The 22,159-nt window shown below is 40.1% G+C and overlaps 2 protein-coding genes across 2 annotated transcripts in view; one reads left to right on the top strand and one right to left on the bottom strand.

Annotated features, from left to right (window-relative positions):
* LOC116824374 (gamma-aminobutyric acid receptor subunit rho-2) overlaps positions 1-19,173 on the top strand; it is a 59,337-nt gene extending 40,164 nt beyond the window's left edge. Inside the window, exons 3-9 of the mRNA XM_032779592.1 lie at positions 861-928; positions 4,001-4,224; positions 10,761-10,843; positions 12,609-12,749; positions 13,094-13,246; positions 14,655-14,851; positions 18,865-19,173. Coding sequence (XP_032635483.1) covers positions 861-928; positions 4,001-4,224; positions 10,761-10,843; positions 12,609-12,749; positions 13,094-13,246; positions 14,655-14,851; positions 18,865-19,173 — 1,175 coding nt within the window. The remainder of the gene's footprint in view (positions 1-860; positions 929-4,000; positions 4,225-10,760; positions 10,844-12,608; positions 12,750-13,093; positions 13,247-14,654; positions 14,852-18,864) is intronic.
* PM20D2 (peptidase M20 domain containing 2) overlaps positions 8,824-22,159 on the bottom strand; it is a 217,763-nt gene continuing 204,427 nt past the window's right edge. Inside the window, exon 7 of the mRNA XM_075063845.1 lies at positions 8,824-9,791. Coding sequence (XP_074919946.1) covers positions 9,766-9,791 — 26 coding nt within the window. The 3' untranslated portion in view covers positions 8,824-9,765. The remainder of the gene's footprint in view (positions 9,792-22,159) is intronic.

The raw sequence follows: 22,159 nt of genomic DNA, 5'->3' as shown, positions 1-22,159 counted from the left end.
CACTTTTTACTTAACTTCAAGCACACCTGAATACTGAAAGTTTGATTCAGATTGAACTTCTATGAGTTCAAATTCAGTTTAGGAGAGACTGGAAAAAGGAGGGAGAGGAGAGATTGTCCACAATGGACAAAGGAATGAGAGAAGAGGAGAAAGAAAAATCTATTTAAAAAATAGGATGTAAAATGGAATATGAGTAAGATGAGCAGGATTCGGCCCTGTGAGAGTAATTGTCCACTGTGGAAATGGTATCGTTTCTAGTAGCAAGGGAGATTGCTTTTATTGTAGAATGATTTCATGCTTATTTATCCTTTGTGGATTATCTGGCTATTCATTTTGGAATGACTATGAAAACTTTTTAAAGTGACTATTATTTAATAATCAAAGAAACACATGGCAATTTGAGACCAGAAAATGACAGAGCTTCCAAAAATTCACACAAGATGAATGGAGCTTGTCACATTGTAAGGTTGGTTGGTTTGTTTGTTTTTCATTTCTTTTGTTATCAGCAAAGTGAAATCTCAAGGATTGTGGTTTCTTCCTCTTATTTTCCTGTATCTTTATTGGGATTTCTTTATAAAGAACTAAGATTTATAATGGGCTGGCTCTGCATTAGGAACCTTTCCAAAGTGCTTCACCCCCACTATGGATGACCCATACCCAAGTAGAGTCAGTGCTGGAGACATGCAAAGGGAAAAAAAAGATATTGGGATTATTATTTTGGCTGTCTCGCCAAGGAACCACAGATACAAGAAATTATGACATTGGCCCAAAAATGGTTTGAACACTATTTTATAAAAGTAACTAAAGTCAGATGATATAAAGGGATAATATTTAAATGTCTAACTCTCATTCTATCACAGGTCCTGCCATTCCTGTTGGGGTGGATGTACAGGTTGAAAGCTTGGACAGTATTTCTGAGGTCGATATGGTATGTAACACTCTTTTAAGCCTTGATTATTCCTAGTCAGGAAAAGTCCCATATCTGGGTTTCAGTTTATCTGTCAGATGCAGGCAAATGCAGTAAAAACAACTTTTAGCAATTTTGAAAGGCCCATAATCAGAACTAAAGTCTTAATAAAGATAGACACTGTTCAGAGTCATCATGAGGACTTGAGATAAAAATGATTAAAATTGCAAGGGAACAAAGACCTTGAAAAGAAAATGAGCATGGTCTTGGTTGATATGCAGGAGTCAGGAATATGAACAATTGCCTGCTGTGCTCATTTCATTGTACCGCATAGTGGAATTCATGTCACTTGGGTTCAGGTAGCTGTAATAACTCTTGTGAGGATCATGAAAGCCTTACTTATTTTTAAATTTATTATGGAACCAAAAAATCTATTCTTAAATGTATGGATCTGTGAAGTACATTAGAAGAACTAATTAGTATCATAAATCAAAACAAACTGTTTCCTACCTTCTCATCTCTAGAGGCAGTCTGTCCAATTCAGAATGGACTTTGCCTCTATCTATGCTGAATTTGTGATGGATAACCAGATTTCAGTTACCAGTGCTGTCACTCCAGCGCTTAGGAACAGCACTAAATTCAGTTGTAATATAGTCTTATTGTGTTTTTTTAAAAAGGGAAGAAATGTGGATCCAAATATCAACTAATAAGTGTGACTGGCTGTAAAAGGTGTATGTGAGAGAGCTATCCTCTGAGTCTCCTGCTTTAGCTTCCATGTAGGGAAGAAAGATGGAGCAAAAAGATATGGGGAAAGGAGGAGAAAAAAGAGGGAATCTTCTCTTTTTCACTCTCCTTTCATCTCCTTCCTCACTGTAACTCTTATGTATCATGGAGTGTGGAATCTAGGCATAATCTGCAGGGGTAAAGACAGGGTCTTAGCTTAACATCTAAACTCTACAATATTTGTGTCTTTAATACAAACTGTTAATATTACTGTTCTGTAGTCCTTTTGTGCCACTATCATTCTGGCTTTGTTGTATAAGGGGGCATATCACAAAATGAGAAAACAAGCCATTTTCCCTTTTGAAAAACTGAAGATCACACCTAAAGCTAGAATTTTTCCATTTAGGTTGTAGTTACAGTGTTAAAACATACTGCTGAGGACAGCTTGCTTTGTATCCTATCTGATACAAAACAATTTATAATTTCCTCCAGCAATAAGAACTGAAAGATTGACTGGATTTTATCAAGCCACAGTTGGATCCTCATTATAAGAACTTGGCTTGTTAGCATTGATATTGAAAGCAGGGATTTTCTATGGGATGTGGGTAATGATGTGGTGGAAAACCCACAGAAAGCAACCAGTGCAGAGGAACCAGATCTCTGATATTTCAAGATAATATAGCAAAACTATGCCGTAGGTAGCTCATTAAATAACACGCTAGTCTTTAGCCAGGAAACCTCAGACTTTCACCTAGATCAGAGGTCCACAAACTATAGGGCGTGCCCCCTAGGAGGGGTGCAGAGAAACATTCAGGGGGGCATGGCTGGGGCCCGGGCCAGAGAGGGAGCACCACCCAGCTCCGCTCTTGGCCCCGGCCCCAGCTGCCGGCCTTAGCCCCTGTCCTAGACTCTGCTTCCAGCCCCGGTCCTGGCCCCAGCTGTGTCCCCCATCACCCCGTGTCTCCCCATCCCAGAGGAGGGTCCCCACTCCTAGCCCTTGGCGGGGGGGGGGGAGTGTGAGATAAAAAGTTTGGGGACCACTGACCTAGGTCCTTGCCCCTCAGAAAGCTGTGAATTCTGCTCCTTTTTCCCTCGAGCTACATCTCTCTGACTGCCTGGGCTTTGTTCCTCAATCATAGGATATGAGTTATTCCCCCTGAAATTGTATCCTTGTATCCTGTAGCAGGAGAATAGGGCCTCTGGCCAGCATGGATTTAGCCTTTTAATAAGAACCTTTCTTAGCATGCTATCCTGGTAGCCCACCCTTTTAAATCTGGAAAAGATAACCAACTGCAGATAGCCAACTGACCATTACAGACGGCACTTCTTTCCTCCCAGCTACTGTGTAAGAAGCTGCAATCGATTAGACTGGCTCTAGTAGTGTCGTGGGACCATATGGATTGCTCAACCAGATTAGACAGTGGTCCATTAAATCAGATACCTTTAATCCATCAACTATTAGCTACTACTGCGTCTATGGTAATCTGACTGCTTTGTGGGAAAAGGGACTAAGATGACATCAGCCTGTGACCAGACCATCTCAACATTGTGTGTGTAAAAATGAGTCCTTTCAAACATGCTTTTAGTAAGTTTTTTTAACTACTACTGCACCATTGGAAAAAAAAACCTGTGTGCTGCTCTTACTCCAGACCAGGCAGGCAGGGCTTTTGAAACTACTTCTCTAGCAAATTGCTTAATGGGGACTATAAAAATAATTACATTTTAATCTCTAAGCATGAAGGGGTTATTTAGTTTAAGAAAATGCAGCTGTCAGGTTGAGATCAATGTCAGAAACAGATGTTTTTCTTCATGCTGCTGCAGGTGTTTTCCAGTATGGCAATAACTGATTCTTTCTCTAAGATACATTGCTCAGTGTTCAGACTCATACCTTAGCTAATTTGAACAAGATTTTGTTTTTTCAAGCAGACTGGGTATATGATTATCCTTTAACTAACATTATGCTGTCAGGTTTCAAAAAGCTGTACTGATATGTATTTTCCTTTGAAGGCTGAATTTCAATGTATCCTATAGACTAATAGCTTCTAAGGAATACCTGCTACAAATTGTATTAGCATTGTATTACCATCCTGTAGTACTTGGCAGGAATGCATTGATATCTGCATGTTACTCTGTTAGGGTGTTTGTAATGTAGCATACAAAAATGTATGGGCTGTGGAACTTTCCCAGAATGCTTCATATCTATGGGAAACTATTCTGTGGAATTAGTCTGAGGAAGAAAACCATGTTTAGCAGAGAAGAGATTCAATCTGTACGACACATATTAGTATAACAATAGATGATTTCCTTTCTAGTGTTTGGAAGGCATCATTGTGATGCATTCTTTCATGGTTCTCTTTTTTACTGGTGCAGGACTTTACTATGACACTGTACTTAAGGCACTACTGGAAGGATGAACGCCTCTCATTTCCTAGCATCACTAACAAGAGCATGACCTTTGATGGCAGGCTGGTGAAGAAGATTTGGGTTCCAGATGTCTTCTTTGTGCACTCAAAAAGATCATTCATTCATGATACAACCACTGACAACATCATGTTGCGAGTGTTCCCAGATGGTCATGTGCTATATAGTATGAGGTAACCACACAATCTAACTTACTGTCTGCGAACAGCCATTTATTTTTTGCCCAACTCTATTCTGAGTCAGATTTGCTGAAGATAGGAATTGCCCTTGCAAGATTCCCCAGGATATAATCTGGACTGTTGGACAGCTGTGTCCCTTCAAATCTCCAGCCTGGGGTGTCTTTTATACTGCTTTGCTGTGAGAGCAACCACTCCCGGTCCTGCTCTCACATAGTCTCTAGCATGCAAAATAATTCCCAGCTGAATTACATGAATGCTCTAACCAGCCATTCATGAATTACATTACAGGGTGACCCCTGCAACTTCCCAGTCCCAGACCTTTCCCCAGAAATGTGCATCTTGTATTACCCAGCTCTCTACTGGACAAGCTCATATAAAGTCTGTCATTTCATCAATGGAAAATGATAAGCAGAAACCTGGTTATCTGAAGTGGAGGTTCCCCAGCATGTCAATCCAAACACAGACAGGTTTAGATAAAACAATAAGCAAGTTTATTACTACAGAAAGATAGATTTTAAGTGATTGCAAGTAATGAGGCATGAACTCAGAATGGGTTACAAAGAAAATAAAAGATAATATGCAAACTAACTTAGCAAGCTAAATGGCTTGAAAACCAAGGTTTTGTCTTACCATAGGTTTACCGCAGTCTGTAGTGGCTGAAAGTCCAAGACCCCTGTCCCAGTACAGTGATGCTTTCTTTTTTTTCAAGTGGTGTAACTGCCATGAGTAGAGATGGGGGAAGCGAGGTGATTTGGAGGCCACTGTTTCTCATTCTTAAACTCTTCTCCCCTCTTTGAGGATTATCTCCAGCTGGGGGTCATGTGACAGCCAGCCAGTCTGTTTACATGTAAACCCCCAGCTGTTCCATTGTCAATAAAGTGGTTTGCTCACACCCTTCTTCCTGCCAAAGAATGGCCTCTTACCTAGATGATAGTCCATAATAGATCATCTGATTATGCTGATACTTGGCTGGGGCGCCAGTGTGTCTTTTGTCTGTGAAACACTGGTTTGGGCCCTGCCTTTCTAACTCTGGAATATGTTATAGCAGTGTTACACAGCAGAACCTTAGAACTTTATATATAATGTTGATACACATATTTTACTAGGACAGTAATGTTTAGTACTGTAGATTGAGTTTTCAAATGATACCTCACAAGGCACACTTGGACATAAAAATGAATCATCATCTAATAGACAAGAACTGCACTGTTGACCATTTTCTAACACAAAAAATGTACAAAATTTATCATAGTCTTTTAAAAATGGTGAACATGGGGTATAGTCTGTCACGCTTCTGAGTCAGATTTGCTGAAGATAGGAACTGCCATACAGGATCAAGTAAATTGGTCTATCTGGTCCAATGTCCTATTTCCAACACTGATCAGTACCTTGTTTGGAAGAAGATGCAAGAATCCACATAGTAAGAGATTATAGGATGATCTGCTCCCAAGGAAAGTAGCCTCCTAACCCTCAATGTGTGTTTGTCCTTCAGTCAATATGTGCTTTAAATTAGGCTCTGCAGCACACCAGATGGTGACATCCAGAACTGTCAATTTTTGCTTCATATTTGCTAGAAAAACAGCCATTCTCTTTGTTTGCTGGGATAAGTTGCACATCACTACCAAGCTTTAACCAAAATTAATTGAGGCTGAAGTGGCTGCTAAAAGATGTACCTTGGTAGCTGATTCTCAGGCAGACTACTGGCTGAAAGAATTCTGAGACAACACCCCAATAGTGCATCAGGGACTTTGGTTCCTCCAGATGGATAAGATGAGAAGTATGTGTTGGAAAATGCAACCCCAGATAGGTAGGAGAACCCAAGGGCTGCAGGGCTTTTCAGAGTTCCTTTAGACTAGGGTCGCTAAAAATCATTGATTTTTTTTTTAATTAAAAATTGGATTTTTTAAATTTAAATTGGATTTTGATTTAAATGGGATCTTTTAAAATGTAAATTAAATACAGTTTTTTTTTAAAAAAAATACACCTATTGAAAATTAAATTCAAAATTAGGACAATTTATGTTAAGGTTAAAAGTTAAAATAATCTATTGAAATAATTTAAATTAAATAAAAATAATATTAAGCAGTATATATTTGCTTGCAAGGTTTAAAGAAAGTCAACCCACTTCACCTGTTGGGAGGCACTGGAGAAGTACCTGAAACCAGAATTTGTTGAAGTGCTAATCCAACATTTGACAGCAAGTAGCCTTTTTTGCAGTTGCAGGGAGAATATTTTTTTTTCATTTCAGTTTATTCTAGTTCAGTTAACTGACTAGCTAATTCAAAGTTAAAAAAACAATGGAAACTGAAAAAACAGGAATGCTTGTTTTGCCTCTTCAAATCTATTACTAAAAACTAGATGGGAAAGAATGAGATCTTCTAGTTCTAAAATCTCACCAGACTTGATGACCAGAAACAATCAGTTCAATTCACTAACTACAGGTAATACTTCCTTTGTTTAATTAATCAGTTGATTTTAAATGCAAAACGTGTTTTAGTAAACTTACTGTATTTTTCTTATGGATCCAGGATAGTTAAGGTAGTTTTATTTAATAAATAAAAAAAAAATTGAAAATGCTATTTTGGCGCTTTTAAAATTTAATTTGAATTTCCATCCAAAGAGCTTTACACAAATCACACATAAAAATGAATCATCATCTAATACACAAGAACTGCACTGTTGACCATTTTCTAACACAAAAAATGTTAAAGTTAAGAATCTGAATAAATGTAAGTTAAGTGATATCATAGCTAAATAAGTGTATATAGATACAGTGTATCCTGGTTAGCAAAAAGACCAAATTTACAGATTCATAGATTCCAAGGCCAGAAGGTACCGTTGTGATCATCTAGTCTGACCTCCTGTGTAACACAGGCCATAGAACTTTCCCCAAATAATTCCTGGAGCAGAGTTTTTAGAAATACATCCAATCTTGATTTAAAAATTGTCATTGATGGAGAATCCGCCACAGCTGTGGTAAATTATTCTAATGGTTAATTACTCTCAGGGTTAACAATGTAGACCTTATTTCTAGTCTGAATTTGTCTAGCTTCCACTTGCAGCCATAGGATAGTGTTAGACCTTTTTCTGCTGGATAGAAGAGCTCATTACTAAATATTTTCCCTCCATGTAGATACTTATGGACTGTAATCAAGTCAGCCCTTAAGCTTCTCTTCGTTAAGCTAAATAGATTGAGCTCCTTGAATTTATCACTACAGAGTATCTTTTCTAATGCTTTAATTATTCTCATGGCTCTTCTATGAGCCATCTCTAATTTACTATCATCCATCTTGAATTGTGGGCACCAAAACTGAACACAATATTCCAGCAGTGGTCACACCAGTAGCCAATACAGAGGTAAAATAAGCTCTCTCCTCCTACTCGAGATTCCCCTGTTTATGAATCATCCCCAGGATCACATTAGCTCTTGGGCCATAGAGTCACACTGGGAAATCACATTCAGCTGTTTATCTGCCATACCACTAAATCTTTTTCAGAGTCACTGCTTCCCATGATAGAGTCTCCCATTGTATGACTATGGCCTATATTCTTTGTTTCTAGATACATATGTTTACATTTAGCCATATTAAAATGCATATTGTTTGCTTGCTCCCAATTTACCAAGTGATCTAGATTGTTCTGAATCAGTGTCCTGTCCTCATTATCATTTACCAGTCACCCAGTATTTGCATCGTCTGCAAACTTTATCAACGGTGATTTTAAGTTTTCTTCTAGGAAAGGGTGGCTTCAGGCCCCAGCATGCCAAGCACACGCTTGGGGCAGCATGCCGTGGGGGGTGCTCTGCCGGTCGCCGGGAGGGCGGCAGGCAGGCTGCCTTCGGCGGCATGCCTGCTGAGGGTTCGCTGATGCTGCGGCTCCGGTGGAGCCGTGGGACCAGTGGACTGTCCGCAGGCACGCCTGCGGGAAGTCCACCGGAGCCACAGGACCTGCGACTGGCAGAGCGCCCCCCACAGCATGCCGCCGTGCTTGGGGTGGCAAAATGTCTAGAGCCGCCCCTGCTTCTAGGTCATTGATATAAATGTTAAATAGCATAGAGCCCAGAATGGTTCTACAGGACCTGCCTGGAAACAAACATGCTTGATTATGCTGTTTATAGTTAGATTTTGAGACCTATCAGTTAGTCAGTTTTTAATCCGCTTTATGTGTGCCATTTTAATTTTATATCATTCTAGTTTTTTAATCAAGATGTCATGTGGTACCAAGTAAAATGCCTTACAGAAGTCTAAATACACCAGACCCTCACTAGAGGAATTGCAATTAAAGTAATTAAATTTGGGATCCATGGCCACAACTGCGTTATATGCAAATTTGCTTTACATAGATGTGTGTTCTAGTAAGGGTCCAGTGTATATTACACTAACACTATTAACTTCATCAACCAAGCTTGTAATCTCACCGTTCTCACTACTATGAGGATTTTGAATGGGACCCAATCCAGCAAGCAGCTTCAGAGCAGACCTACTGAATCAGTCCCTATGGATGGGTTAGGTACTCCTCCACCTACCTTCCCCTGGTTTGTGGGTTGCTCTAGGGCTTAGAGGGGAGATAGACATCTGGGTAGCTAGAGTGAAGCAGCAATGTGCATGCCCAGAGGCAGAAACTGGGGAATTTTTATAATGAAACTTTAGGCACTGAGTGAATTTAGGCACCTACAGGGTTAGGTGGCAGCCAGGAAGGAGTTTTGTGGATTGTAGTGAACCCTACAAATGGGAGTTAGGCACCTAAGTCTGGTTTAGACTCCCAAGTACCTTTGTGAATCTGGCCCTTAGTTTCTCTATTCCTGATCTGTAAAATGAGCGTAATAGCACTTCCCTACCTCACAAGGATGTTGGGGAAGACAAAAACAATAAAGCTCATGAGATGCTCAGATGCTCGGCAACGGGGATCATATAAGTACCTAAGTGAGAGAGAGAGTAACCCAGGATAAGGGAATGACATGTGCAATGTACATTTGTTTTAATAAAATTATTATTTTTCTTAGGATCTATTGCTCCTCAACTTCAACATACAGCAGATAAAAAAAAAACTGGGCACATTGTTTTAATTTGCTTCACAATATCATCACAAGGTTAAGATCAAGTAAATGTGCACCTTGGCAGTATGAATATACTCTCCTTGTGCTCTTTTGGCAGTATGCATATAAGCAGGGTTCACAAAATCACATTAGAGACTTATAAATTCAAGACCATTTGGTCTATACTGCACATTAATTGAGGGGATGTCTTATTGACTGGTTGAGTTTCTGTGTTCTCTGACTAATGAATTGTTGATAACTACATGTATTAGGAAGGAAAATGTCATATTTTCATGACACAAAGTTATACAGTATTTGATTATGATGGACAACACTGTAGAGAATTATGAGAAATTGTTGCCATGATAGCAGCACTGTCTGAGCTCCAAAAATCTGCTTTGGCTAAGTTCTGCTCTGGTTTATAAACAATACAACTCCAGTTACTTCATTAGGGTTATTGGTGTGTAGGTCGAGGCAGAATTTGGCCCATAGTCCCTTGATCAGCAGAAAGGTTCTTCGTCAACATCTGAAATGAACCAGGGAAGCGGTCAGAGTCAGCATAAACAGGACTATAAACTTTAAAGTAATGACTCACATCTGACTGTCCCTACTGAATCTAGAGCCTCACTTCAAATCAGTCCATGAGTAAAAACCTCCTGGTTCCCTGGTAAAGTAACATTAGGGCTGATTAGATTCAGATTTATAAACTCAAGCTGGGATTGTTTCAGATCCCGAGGTCAGATGTGAATTTAACAGGGGCAAATCTTACTACTGGAAAAATAGCTGCCCCCCACTCCACCAATAACAATCAGCCCTCACAGTTTAAACAAGATTGATCCAGCACTAAGAAAAGCAGCTTTCCCCTAACAGTAAATAGATCGAGGGGCCTTTCATGCTATTGTTGCTGATTTATGCATGTGGAACTCAGGTGGGTTTGTTGTAGTGACTGAGGTGGAGTGAAGGCAAAATAAAGAAAGAACAGAAAGCTTGAACCTTGCTGGACATAAAGGAAACATACTCTGAAACCCAGTAAACATTTTTTTATAAGAAACCAATTTAATATAAGACAAAGATTCAATAAAACACACTCAAATACGCTAAAAATATCATTAATGTTTGCTGTTTGAGTTGCAGTAGTGTTCAGAGACCCCAACCTATTACAACAGTGCTTGGAAGCTACTCTAACTGGACTAGGAACCAAACTGCTCCACACCAACCATGGAAATCATGAGCATACAGATGAAGTGTAACCCTTCACTTGGCCTGTGCACATCCAACCATGTCTATGTCTGAAGGGCAGGGCCTCTGTACTGATTAGGAAGTTTCTTAGTTCTTTTATGTTAACACATTATGCATAGTTTCTGTTCTTAAAGCTCGGAAATGATTTTTATCTATTTAAAATTTATATTGTCTGTGCCCTGTGACACATTTCCTCTACCTTCTCTGGAATATAGTGTCTCTTTTAGGAAGTGACCTTTCCTCTTTGGATTTCTAGGATCACAGTGACCGCAATGTGCAACATGGACTTCAGTCGATTTCCCCTGGACTCACAGACTTGTTCTCTGGAGCTGGAAAGCTGTAAGTTGTATAGACGTTCTTAGCTGCAAGTCCCCCTTAGCTGACTGTACACATTGGTTGGTTATACATACTTCAGAATAAAGAAAAATAATATTTTAGGGCCTGAGTCAAAACCTGTTGAAGTCAATGAGCATTTTTCCACTGAGTCAATGGGCTTTGGATTGGGTTCTTATTTGTGGAGGGAGGAAGAGATTGAGTGTGTGTGTGTGTTTGTGTGTGTGTGTGAGAGAGAGAGGGAGTTTGTAGTAAATGACACAAAGAAAAAACAGCAAAAGTCAAAGTAGGATCCTACTCCATGGGGTGGTGACTATTACAACACATTGGCTTGGAGGGAAAACTCAGAATTTTTACTGTGTTAGTTGGCTCTGTTTGGGAGATGATGTTTGAAACCATCATGGAGGACAGTTAATAATTGCTACTCTTTTTCAATTTATGTACCTTTCATCCCCAAAGACTCTAACATGCTTTATGAATGATAGGCCTGATCCTGCAAGTACTAAAGTACATGAGCAGTCCCACTTAGTTCAACTTGGGTAATTCCGTTCAACTTAATGGGACTCAAAGGTCTCCCAAGGATAGCAGTGGAAACACTGTTGTTTAAGACATTTAGGGCTGGATTTACAAAAGGATTTAGGCCAGGGTTTCTCAAACAGGGGGCGCTGCTTGTGTAGGGAAAGCCCCTGGTGGGCCGGGCCAGTGTGTACCTGCCCCATCTGCAGATCCGGCCGATCGCGGCGACCTGTTTGAGAAACCCTGGCCTAAATGTTTTTGTAAATCCAGCCCTAAATGTCTTAAACAACAGTGTTTCCACTGCTATCCTTAGGAGACTATTCTTCAGTCTTCCAAGACCAATTCCCTAATTGTTCTGATGTTTCTCTAGATATTTAGCCTAAATTTTCCTTTGCTAAATTTCCTCCCTTTCCTCCCTCATTATTTTCCTTTGCTAAATTTCCTCCTCCTCACATAGCACACAAAATAATTCCTCTGTGTTGTGTTTATCCCCTTCAAATACTTGTTGACTTGTTACCTGCAGTGATACCTCTCACCTTCAGTTACATCTTTCAAACAACAATTTAGATGGCTCTCTCTCACTTTCCCCCTAAATTTGGCCAGATTAACCACAATTGCTTCCTATAATCTTTCCTCATAAACCCATCTTTCTAGTCCCTTAATCAATTGTGGTGTTCATCTCTGAATCTCCACCAGTTTGTCTACATTTTTCTGGTAGTGTGCTGATCAGAAATGTACCATTCTAGTTTATACTCCAATGCTGTATAAAGGCGGACCTGGAATATGATGTGATGTCTTTAGTTTGGCTTTTTGTGCTGCTACATTACATCGTATAGCAAGAGCCTTATTTAATCTACTGTCCATTGAAAACTCTATTTATTTGGCATTACTGCATTCCAAAGATGTATCTGTGTTTCAGGTTATTTTCTGCAGATAAATTCATCTGCATTTTTTCCAAACAGAATTCAATGTTGTTTTCCACCAATACTTCCAACCTTTCTAGTACCCTTTGCATTATTAATCTGTCCTCACTAGTATTTATGATATTCCCCAACTGAGAGCCTGATCATGCACCAGACTCCATGAAACATGGACCTCTGCACCAAGCAGATCACAATGCAGGACTGGGGCCTTAGAATCATCTGTGAATCTCACTAATATGTTCCTTATCCACACATAATTACTATTTATACTGACCGTTCACGTGAAATATCCTAAAGCCAAGTCACATTGTGCCTTTTTTTCTTTTCTGAAGATGCTTACACTGATGAAGATCTGATGCTTTACTGGAAAAATGGGAATGAATCCCTGAAAACTGATGAAAGGATTTCCTTGTCTCAGTTTTTGATACAAAAGTTTCATACTACTTCCAGACTCGCTTTCTACAGTAGCACTGGTATCATTCTTCTTAAAATGGTTTTATTATTCTTTTGAGTCATTGCCATATATTTATAGTTCAGTGTCAAACATTTGCCAGGTGAAATTTAAATGAAATTTCCATAAGAAGTACTTGAGTAATAGTCTCTTTCCCTTTGCCCTTGTCATCTTTGGGATTATAGCTCATTCCAGACTATGTGCTGTGAATGGTGCAAAGAATATAGAATTTTCCCTTCTCCCCATATATATTCACAATGATAGGTTGTCTACTCTTATGCAGTAAATATGATTTGCTGAAAGATGTAGCAGCTCTGTATGTGTCATTAAAATGCTCTTCATGATACTTTTTTCCCCTCCCAACAGGATGGTACAATAGACTATACATAAATTTCACTTTACACCGCCACATCTTCTTCTTCTTGCTCCAAACCTATTTCCCTGCCACTCTAATGGTCATGCTATCGTGGGTGTCCTTCTGGATTGATCGCAGAGCTGTACCTGCTAGAGTGTCATTAGGTGAGGGCAATTAACATCAACAATGAATGTGACAAAACCTTTGAATTTGGAGGAGTAGGGGGAGAGGGAAATCTCTGTTTCATTTGTTAAATATGCTAGGAAAATACATATGTATTTTATCTGATAGTTAAAGTACTCTAAGGTCTGTACTTTGTCTTATGTTCTTCATTGTCAAATTGCTTCTTCATGATTGATAAATCTTCTTGGTCTGTATTTAAATCAGGGCAGAAAATGGAACTGTATTTTAAAAAGAGAAGGAAGCATAGAAAAGAGATTCCAGTGCTTGTGAACTAGTGAATCAAGCTTTCTAATGATAAGCCCAACCTAAGAAATCCTGAAAAGAGCATTAAAATAAATGAGAGTTTTGTCTAATTCAGAACTGTTGGAATTTCTTTTGTTTAAAAAACAAAAAAAGAAACAGATGTGCTCAGTTATTAATGCCCAGGTCAGAGAGAGACAGATGTAACAACAAGTCTAGTATATCTCTCTGAATATGAGTGCATATGACTTCTTACAAATACAGAGTAAAAATAGCATGTTAGTCTCATAGTTTGCGATACTCAGAGATACACACTATAACAAGCATTTGAAAAAAACCAGCAGAGTCCACTCAAGTGAAAGAACTTCGCTAGTTTGGAATGACCTGATTAAAGTCACACAAATGCTCTTTGGCTCTAGCACTCAATTGTTAAGTGGCTATTGAAAACTGGTGAAAATTAGGGAAAGTATTTTACTTTTATCACCACAGAGTACCTGCTTAACTGTAAAATTTATACTGTGGATACAGTGGGTGCCATTAAGAACTTTTCAGTCACCTTAGCTAAGGTGAGCACGAGGGCTTTTCTGTCACATGTCATGCAAGACATTTACACACACACAGGATTTAACATAAATGGGTTTCAGCTTTTGAGACAATGATTCCAGTCAAGTCCACTTCAGCAGTGACCAAAAGTCATTGGTCATTGACTGCTGTTTGGTGAACTGTGTAAAACAAATTGGTGCTCTCAGTGAACGAAGAGTCCTTATCACCACTGGCACCCTGGATGATAGCTAAAGCAGGAAAAAGATGACTAAATGGCATTCTAGGCTCAACAACTTCCTCAATCTAATGAGCGGCCCCTGTAGGTTAAGGCTGAAGCATCACTTCCTAATTAAACACTAGAGGGTTAAAGATAATCACAAGGGAAGTGGTGGCTGCTCCATCGAATTTAAAAATGCTCAAGAACTCAGTCTAAGGAAAAATCCTGCATTGTGAGGCAGCTAGACAAGATGACCCAATACATCATTTCTATAGGCTATGAGTGGTGCTGAGGACAGTACTGTATTTTGAGACAAAACTAATTAATAATAGATGCCTTCTGAACTATATTTGGCATATGAAATACATTTTTGTGGGGACTTTTTCCAGGGATAACTACGGTACTGACCATGTCAACCATCATCACTGGTGTAAACGCCTCCATGCCTCGAGTTTCCTACATCAAAGCTGTGGACATTTATCTCTGGGTCAGTTTTGTGTTCGTCTTTCTCTCAGTGTTGGAATACGCAGCAGTGAATTACCTGACAACGGTGCAAGAACGGAAGGAAAGGAAGTTGCGAGAGAAGGTGAGAGACAATCTTTTTACATGTGAGGTGCTTTATATTGGATGTTTTGGGACAAAGAATGGGAAAACTCTGACATTCGTGGTGTATGATTAATGTGTCTACAATGCTGAAGCTGACATGGAAATGCTGACACCACAAAAATAGGAGTTGGTCTCTTTTGATTATTGTACAAAAGGAAGAGAACAAAACAAAGATCAGAACTGGCGATGTTTGCAACTTGGGACTTTGGCAGAGACCATACGTGGAGGGTAAGAAAGGGGAAATCCAGACTGATTTCCCTGTGGTCACCACAATTTATTTTTAAAGTTACAGCTAGTGAATTATTCTGAGTGAATTAAAGACTTCTAACTCACAATCTGGTATGTTTAAAAAATTGGGTTCAATAAAGGTAATAGTAGAATTGTTCCTTGGCACAAAACACACTTGAGCAACAAACAATCTTTATATTTATTCTTTTAATGTGCCATGAAAGGCCATGGTGCTAACTGGATCATTTTTATGGTTTTCACTCATGGGTAATTTAAAAGAATCTTTTTTTAAAAATGTACCTGTTTCACTGAAAGCCCATTTAATGGATGAATACCTTTTCTGTACTTCCTTTCCCATGGCTGGTATCCCAAGGAGTGTGTGTGTAAATATTATCTCTCTCTTCTCTAGTCAGTCTGTTCCTCAGTCTTGAATCTTCAAGATCTGCCATGAGCCTCTTTCACTTCATGCTATTCTGCCATAGTCCATTGGCCATCAATAAGCTTTCCTCCTTTGGCCCAGTTATGAAGTCTGAGGACCCACTTATTCTCTATTTTCCATCCTTCTAGCTGTCCCTTTGATTCCATCGTTTCCCAGTTACACCAACATGTTAATAGTAGCCCTCAACTGTCTCTCCATTTACCATTCCACCTCCCTGACACTGCTAAGGTCATTGAAGAAGCTGCTTGCAACTACTGCCTTCTCTCTCTTTTACCTCAGTCTCGGATTCACTCCAATCTGGTTTCCATCCTCTCCATTGAAACTGCTGTCACCAAGGCCTCCCATGATCTCTTCTTGGCCAAGTCTAATGTATTCTGCTCCATTCTTCTTCTCCATAAGCCCTCTGAAACCTGCAGTACTACAGTCTAATACCTCTCTGTACCCAACAATACACTGCTTCCTCCTTAATATCCTGTCCACCCTTGGCTTTTGAGAACCTATACTTTCTTGGTGGCTCTCCTGCTCTTTACAGGAATTCCACAGGACTCTAATTGTGGTGCGGTTCTCTTCTCCTTCTACATCTTGTCACTGCGTGGCTTCATCCACTCATACAACTTCCGCTATCATCTCTACGCTGATAATTCACAAATCCGCTTTTCAGCCTGCCCTGTTTCCTGATGTCCAGGCCTGCATATCTGAGTGTTTCTGCAACATACCTTGGACAGTTCACTGCCAGATCACACAAAATATTGCTGAAATTGAACTTATTTGTCCTCCTAAACCTCCTTTCCTTTGCCATTGTCATTCACCAAATCACCATCCTTCCGAACAATCATTGAAGCTTTGAACCTCTGGGTCATTTCTGACTCCCTCCCCTCCCTAAATCGTGCCACTTCTTCCTTCCCATTTAAAATATACGGTCTGCCCTGGTTATCTCCCACCTTGATTACTGAGGCAATCCTTTCTCTGATACATCTTCACTCTGTCCAAAATGCAGCTGCAAAAGTTATCTTGCTTGCCTGATGATTGGACAATGATGTTACTTCTGAATCCCTCCATCAGTTCCTTCTATATCAAGTTTAAACATCATCACTTTGTGCCTCCTCCCATTCTACACTCTATGTATAGAATAACCTCCAAATCCTGACATGCCAATCCAAGGCTCCTCCCTCTTTCAAATCCCCCCTATATTCTCATTGTTTCCATGACAAATGCTTATTCATGTCTAATGGTTTCTTCCTCCCAACATCATTTAGAGGAGAAAAGAGTGATTTCAGGAAAACTATCACACACCCAAAGCTTCACTTAAGCCTGCCAACTCCTGTGGGTATTTCAATGCATCTTGTTGTATTTGTGCCTCTCTGTTAGACTATAAGATCCGCAGAACATAGACTCTTTCTGTCCTGTCTTAAACTCTGACCCCTTAGCAAATAATAAATAATAATTCAGCCTTGCTAAATTCTACTGACCCAGAGCAGGTCATTTTTATGGCAAGTAAAATATCATTAGTTTTTTCATTATCTGTCACCATGGTAAGAAGAGGACAGTTCAGTGATGGCACAATTTATCATTTATGTCACAAATTTCTTTCAGTTGTCGATATCCCTGCACTGAATTGTAGCATTCTGCAATAAAGGAAGCAGGCTGAAAAGGCTGATTATACACATCAAAAGTTTTTTTTTTTACCCTCAGATACAAGGCAATAATAATCATTAAGGATGGTCAAGGAAATTGTATTTGTTATCTCTAATGGGGTTATAGGGAAGTGTGGCTTAGTGTCCGAGTGGAATGAGGGCTCTTTAAGAGACACAAGAGACTATTGTCTCTCACTGGAATAAATGTTGACCTCGTTAGCCAATGCCATTCAGCTGTGAAAGTCCCAGGGGAATCCAAATTTGGATTTTTGCACTCCCCAGAAATGGACTGTGGCAGTATGGTGGCCTGAAGTCATTCAGCACATCTCTCCTCTGTATTTGTGTGTGCTCATGTGTACATGGGAATACATCAGGGATGGATTAAGACTACGTTGGGACCAGAACCATCTAAACTTTGGGCTTGCTTTCTCCTCCCACTGTCTTCTAGACAGCTGGCAGTGTATACAACACTTATTAAACAAATCAGAGTCATTCAGTTCCTAGTCATTGTCTGTGACCTTCTCTCAAGCCAAATCATAATCTGACCTAGGGGCTAAGAGTTACCTGGGTCAACAGTATTTCTGTTCCTCTTGGGTCCTGCAGCAATTGGCCTGTAGCAACCTGGTGCTTACTGTTGTGTCCTGGATTGGTCAAGTGAGGGGCCTGATGCTAAGGATCCTGATTTAATCCTCCCCTATAACATGGGGGGAGGGGAGAGGGGGTTTGATATTAAGGAATATAATGGCTGCTTAAAGAGAGACAAAAATAAAATTACATTTAAAAGATCATGGGTTCCACCTGTACGTACACTTGCCTTCAAGCTAAGTATAAAATGTGTTATAAACACAGTTTAAATTGGGTTGTAGTCAAACAGAGTTCTTAAAAAATCCCATCACTGATGGGAATAAACTATTTAGAACAACTGTGTTGTAGCCTAGGTCTGAAGAATACCACAGTTCTTGTGACAGTACTTGAACCCATGTGCACTGAACAGCCACATTTTGCTACAGCTGGAACAGAGACAATAGTCTCTTTTTCCGATATATAAATTGTCTGTGAGAAGTTTGATTTGTAGGCCACAATTATTTGCCAAATTATTCTTGGTCAGTTCATGAGCAGTGTGCTTATGAGTATTTGCGATTTAGAATTCCAGATGCATTAGCTGTTTTGATTAGACAAGTGGGATGAATTTCACCCCAGATATTTTTCCTGTTCTCTGGCTGGATATGTGTAAGCTTTAGAATCAGGTTTCCAGAGGGAATACTTACATTTAGGACATCAAAACTTAATTTCTGTCAATATTTGTCTCATCTTTGCTTAAAATGCTGTTTCCACAAACATTACTGCCTCTTGCGCTATAATATCCATAGAAAATGAACATGAAAAGGAATGCAAAAGAATTAACTGGGAAAAACTTCTGGTCAGGTTTAATTTCAATCAAACCAATTTCCCATCCTTAATTTCCACATAGGATTTCAGAAACAAAGACAGATGCAATATAAAGTTGCAACCAGTATGGCTAGTCAGCAACTTTTCATTTCAGAAAACTTAAGCTTTAATAGAGAAACATATCACAGTTGAACTATAATGTGAAGCTCCAGTTTTTACAAGCTGTCCATAAAAAATATATCATCTCTGTCTCTAGTATTTTTGCTCAGCGTTTGACTATTGTTTGCTTGTTTCTGTTCTCAGTTTCCATGTACATGTGGAATACCTAATACAAAAACCATGATGCTGGATGGAACTTACAGTGAATCTGATGCCAACAGCCTGGCAGGATACATAAGAAGCCAGATAGTGATTGAGGAAGAAAAACAAGACAAGATGGTGATTCATTTGGCCATGAGCAATGAATCTAATTCATCGAGAAAGAGAGGACTGAAAGGCCATGTTGGCTTGCGCATCATCCAGAACACTCATGCGATTGATAAATACTCAAGAATAATATTCCCAGGCACCTATATATTTTTTAACTTGATATACTGGTTTGTCTTTTGCTAGACATACTGAGGCAGAAGCCCTTTACAGGACTAAGTGGGTGTTTTTTTTTTTAAAAAAATTCAGTTTGGCTGTTAAGCTAGAAAACCAATTCTCCTATTGTACCTGTGGAGCATAAAGCACTGGATATATCCTGCAACAGGCACATTCATCCAAAGGCTTCCCAGAGAATTTGGTGTGTCAATTACTCTATATGCCTAACCCCCATCTCCCCTCTGCTCTCTTGGTTTGCCCAACAGCTACTGTATATATATACTGGGCAATGCTGATAGTGCCTGATGTGTACTGAGGCCCAGATCCTCAAAGGGATTTAGGTGCCAATTCCCACTGTTTTCAAGAGGAGTTAGGTTCCAAAATGCCTTGGAAATCTAGGCCAGGGCAACTACCACAAAAGAATCACCCAGCCTCCACTGCTGGATTAACGTGTGAGTTCCTATGGCTGTGCTGAGGTGCCTGAAATAGACAACAGTTAGGCTCCTTAATAACTCTGCATTGAAAGCTCTACATGAAAACAGAGCTCACTTTAGACCATTGTTTTTCTTTTTCCTTTGCTTATAAACAAATGGCATATTTTTAAGATACACTTTCATCAAGCCATCAGGCAAAATTCTGCAGTCCTTACACAAACCTCCCATTAAGTAAGTGGGATTGCTGCATGGGTGCAGAATTCACTCTACCAAGTCTAGGCAATTAGTTTGTTTTGAATTAAAAATTAGGAGAAATGGTAAACTAAAGTGAAGAAACCCCCTGAACTTGGGCAGCATGAGCTCTGGAGTTCGTTTATAATGACAACTTGGAAGTTTAAATAAGCCTGTTCGCTCCTTACAAACTGGTCTTGGTGTACAATAAATGGATCATGAGTGCTTTCCACTGTAATGGAGGTGGAAGGTAACCAACTGGAGCCTTTGTTTAGTGTATAGGAATGGGGAGTTTATCCAGGAGCAGCTAGCTCTTTTTGCTTCCTCTCTTCATAGCTAGGGCCCTACCAAACCCACGGCCATGGAAAACGCGTCACGGACCAAGAAATCTTGTCTCTCTCCATGAAATCTTGTCTTTTGTTTGCTTCTACCCTATACTATACAGATTTCACAGGGGAGACTAGAGTTTTTCAAATTGGGGTCCTGACCCAAAAGGGAGTTGCAGGGTTATTTTAGGGGGGAGTCATACTATTGCCACTCTTACTGCTGCGCTGCCTTAGAGCTGGGCGGCCGGAGAGCAGTGGCTGTTGGCCAGGTGCCCAGTTCTGAAGGCAGTGCCCCACTAGTAGCAGTGCAGAAGAAAGGGTGGCAATATCGTAACATGCCACCCTTACTTCTATGCTGCTGCCTCCAGAACTGGGTGGCTGGAGAGTGACAGCTGCTGACTGAAGTCCCAGCTGTGCAGGCAGCAGCACAGAAGTAAAGGTGGCAATACCATACCATACCATCCTTCCTTCTGTGCTGCGGCTGGCAGCAGCTCTGCCTTCAGAGCTAGGCTCCTGGCCAGCAGCTGCCACTCTTCAGGTGCCCAACTCTGTAGGCAGCACTGTTGTCAGCAGCAGCACAGAAGTAAGGGTAGCAATACCACAACCCCCCTACAATAACCTTACAACACTTCCCCGCCCCCGACACACACCTTTTTGAGGTCAGGACCCCTACAATTACAACATCATGAAATTTCAGATTTAAGTAGCTGAAATCATGAAATTTATTATTTTTAAAATCTTATGACTGTGAAATTGACAAAAATGGACCATAAATTTGGTAGGGCCCTATTCATAGCTCAAAGCAGAGAACAGTGTAGGGGGAGGCCTGGCACCTCTCCAGGAACTCAAGGGCTGCCTTGATTTCTAATAGAAAAGTACAGCCCACAGAGAAAATACTTCCCAGCATGCAGTGCTTTCTCTCTCCAACAGAGCAGCTATACTCTCTACTTGCCCTACTGTTTAGGCTTTTTGGATCAAGAGGGAAGTTGCAGGCAGGAACTTGTTGTCTCTATAGGTGCACCTCCATTTTAAAGATGAATGTGGCCATAAGTAGCACTGTCATACTTCATGAGCTGGATTCTGGTAACTGGCATAAAAGTCTAAATTATTCTTTAGTAGCTGCTCAAGAGAACAGTAGCATGCTTCTGTAAATGGCATTCCATGCTTCACACAGTGTTGTCTCCTCTTCCTTTGCTAGTAATTCTGACAGGAAGATATAGAATTTTGTACAAAATTGCAACAGGTCACATTTAATCTTTCCTCATTTCTTAAGGAAAATGCCCAAGCATGCTGAGCTGTGGAAGTGATGTCGTTAATCAGAGCATCTGGGTGCCAAGTTGATGCATACCAGGGTGGTCAGACCTGAACCCAGATGATTCTGTGCTGAAGTTGGAAGATCATTCAACAATATCATTAAACTATACAGCTGACTAGAATGTCGACAGAAAGGATGTAAATAGTACAGATAATGTACAGAGCATTAAGTCTCTTGCAATACCCTACACATACCACATGAAACAGCAATCCTATTTAAAGAAAAAAATCCCTACATACTTATTGGGCTTTTACATTTTCAGTTTACAATAGCAGTTTTGACTTTTCTGCAGGGATTTAGTGATTGGCTGGAGTAAACTCTTCCTAGCCTATCATCAATCCCTAGAATTTATCCTGTGCCTCAATTATTGTTGCTGAAATTGCAACACATTTCAACATTAGAGTTAGTCTAAATGAAAGTGATTAAGGAAACAAACTAAGAAATATATTTCCCCTTCATTGCATATATATGTAACTAATGAGAGATTTCTGTTGTCATAAAACAGGAAATATATCCTGTGACAAAGTTCCTCCTCTACCTTGGTGGGTCCTGTGCTTCTTGGCAGATTTGCTCACCTCAGTGATCTTCCCCACAGTCTGGGTCAACTCCTCCTGTGTCTGATCAGGTGTTGGGAAGTTTGGGGGGAACCCAGGCCCGCCCTCTACTCCGGGTTCCAGCCCAGGGCCCTGTGGATTGCAGCTGTCTATAGT

This window comes from Chelonoidis abingdonii, chromosome 3 (genome assembly GCF_003597395.2).
Source record: "Chelonoidis abingdonii isolate Lonesome George chromosome 3, CheloAbing_2.0, whole genome shotgun sequence".
In the NCBI taxonomy this organism is placed as follows: Eukaryota; Metazoa; Chordata; order Testudines; family Testudinidae; genus Chelonoidis; species Chelonoidis abingdonii.
Note: the sequence above shows the minus strand (reverse complement) of the source record. Positions and strands in the feature narration are given on the sequence as shown.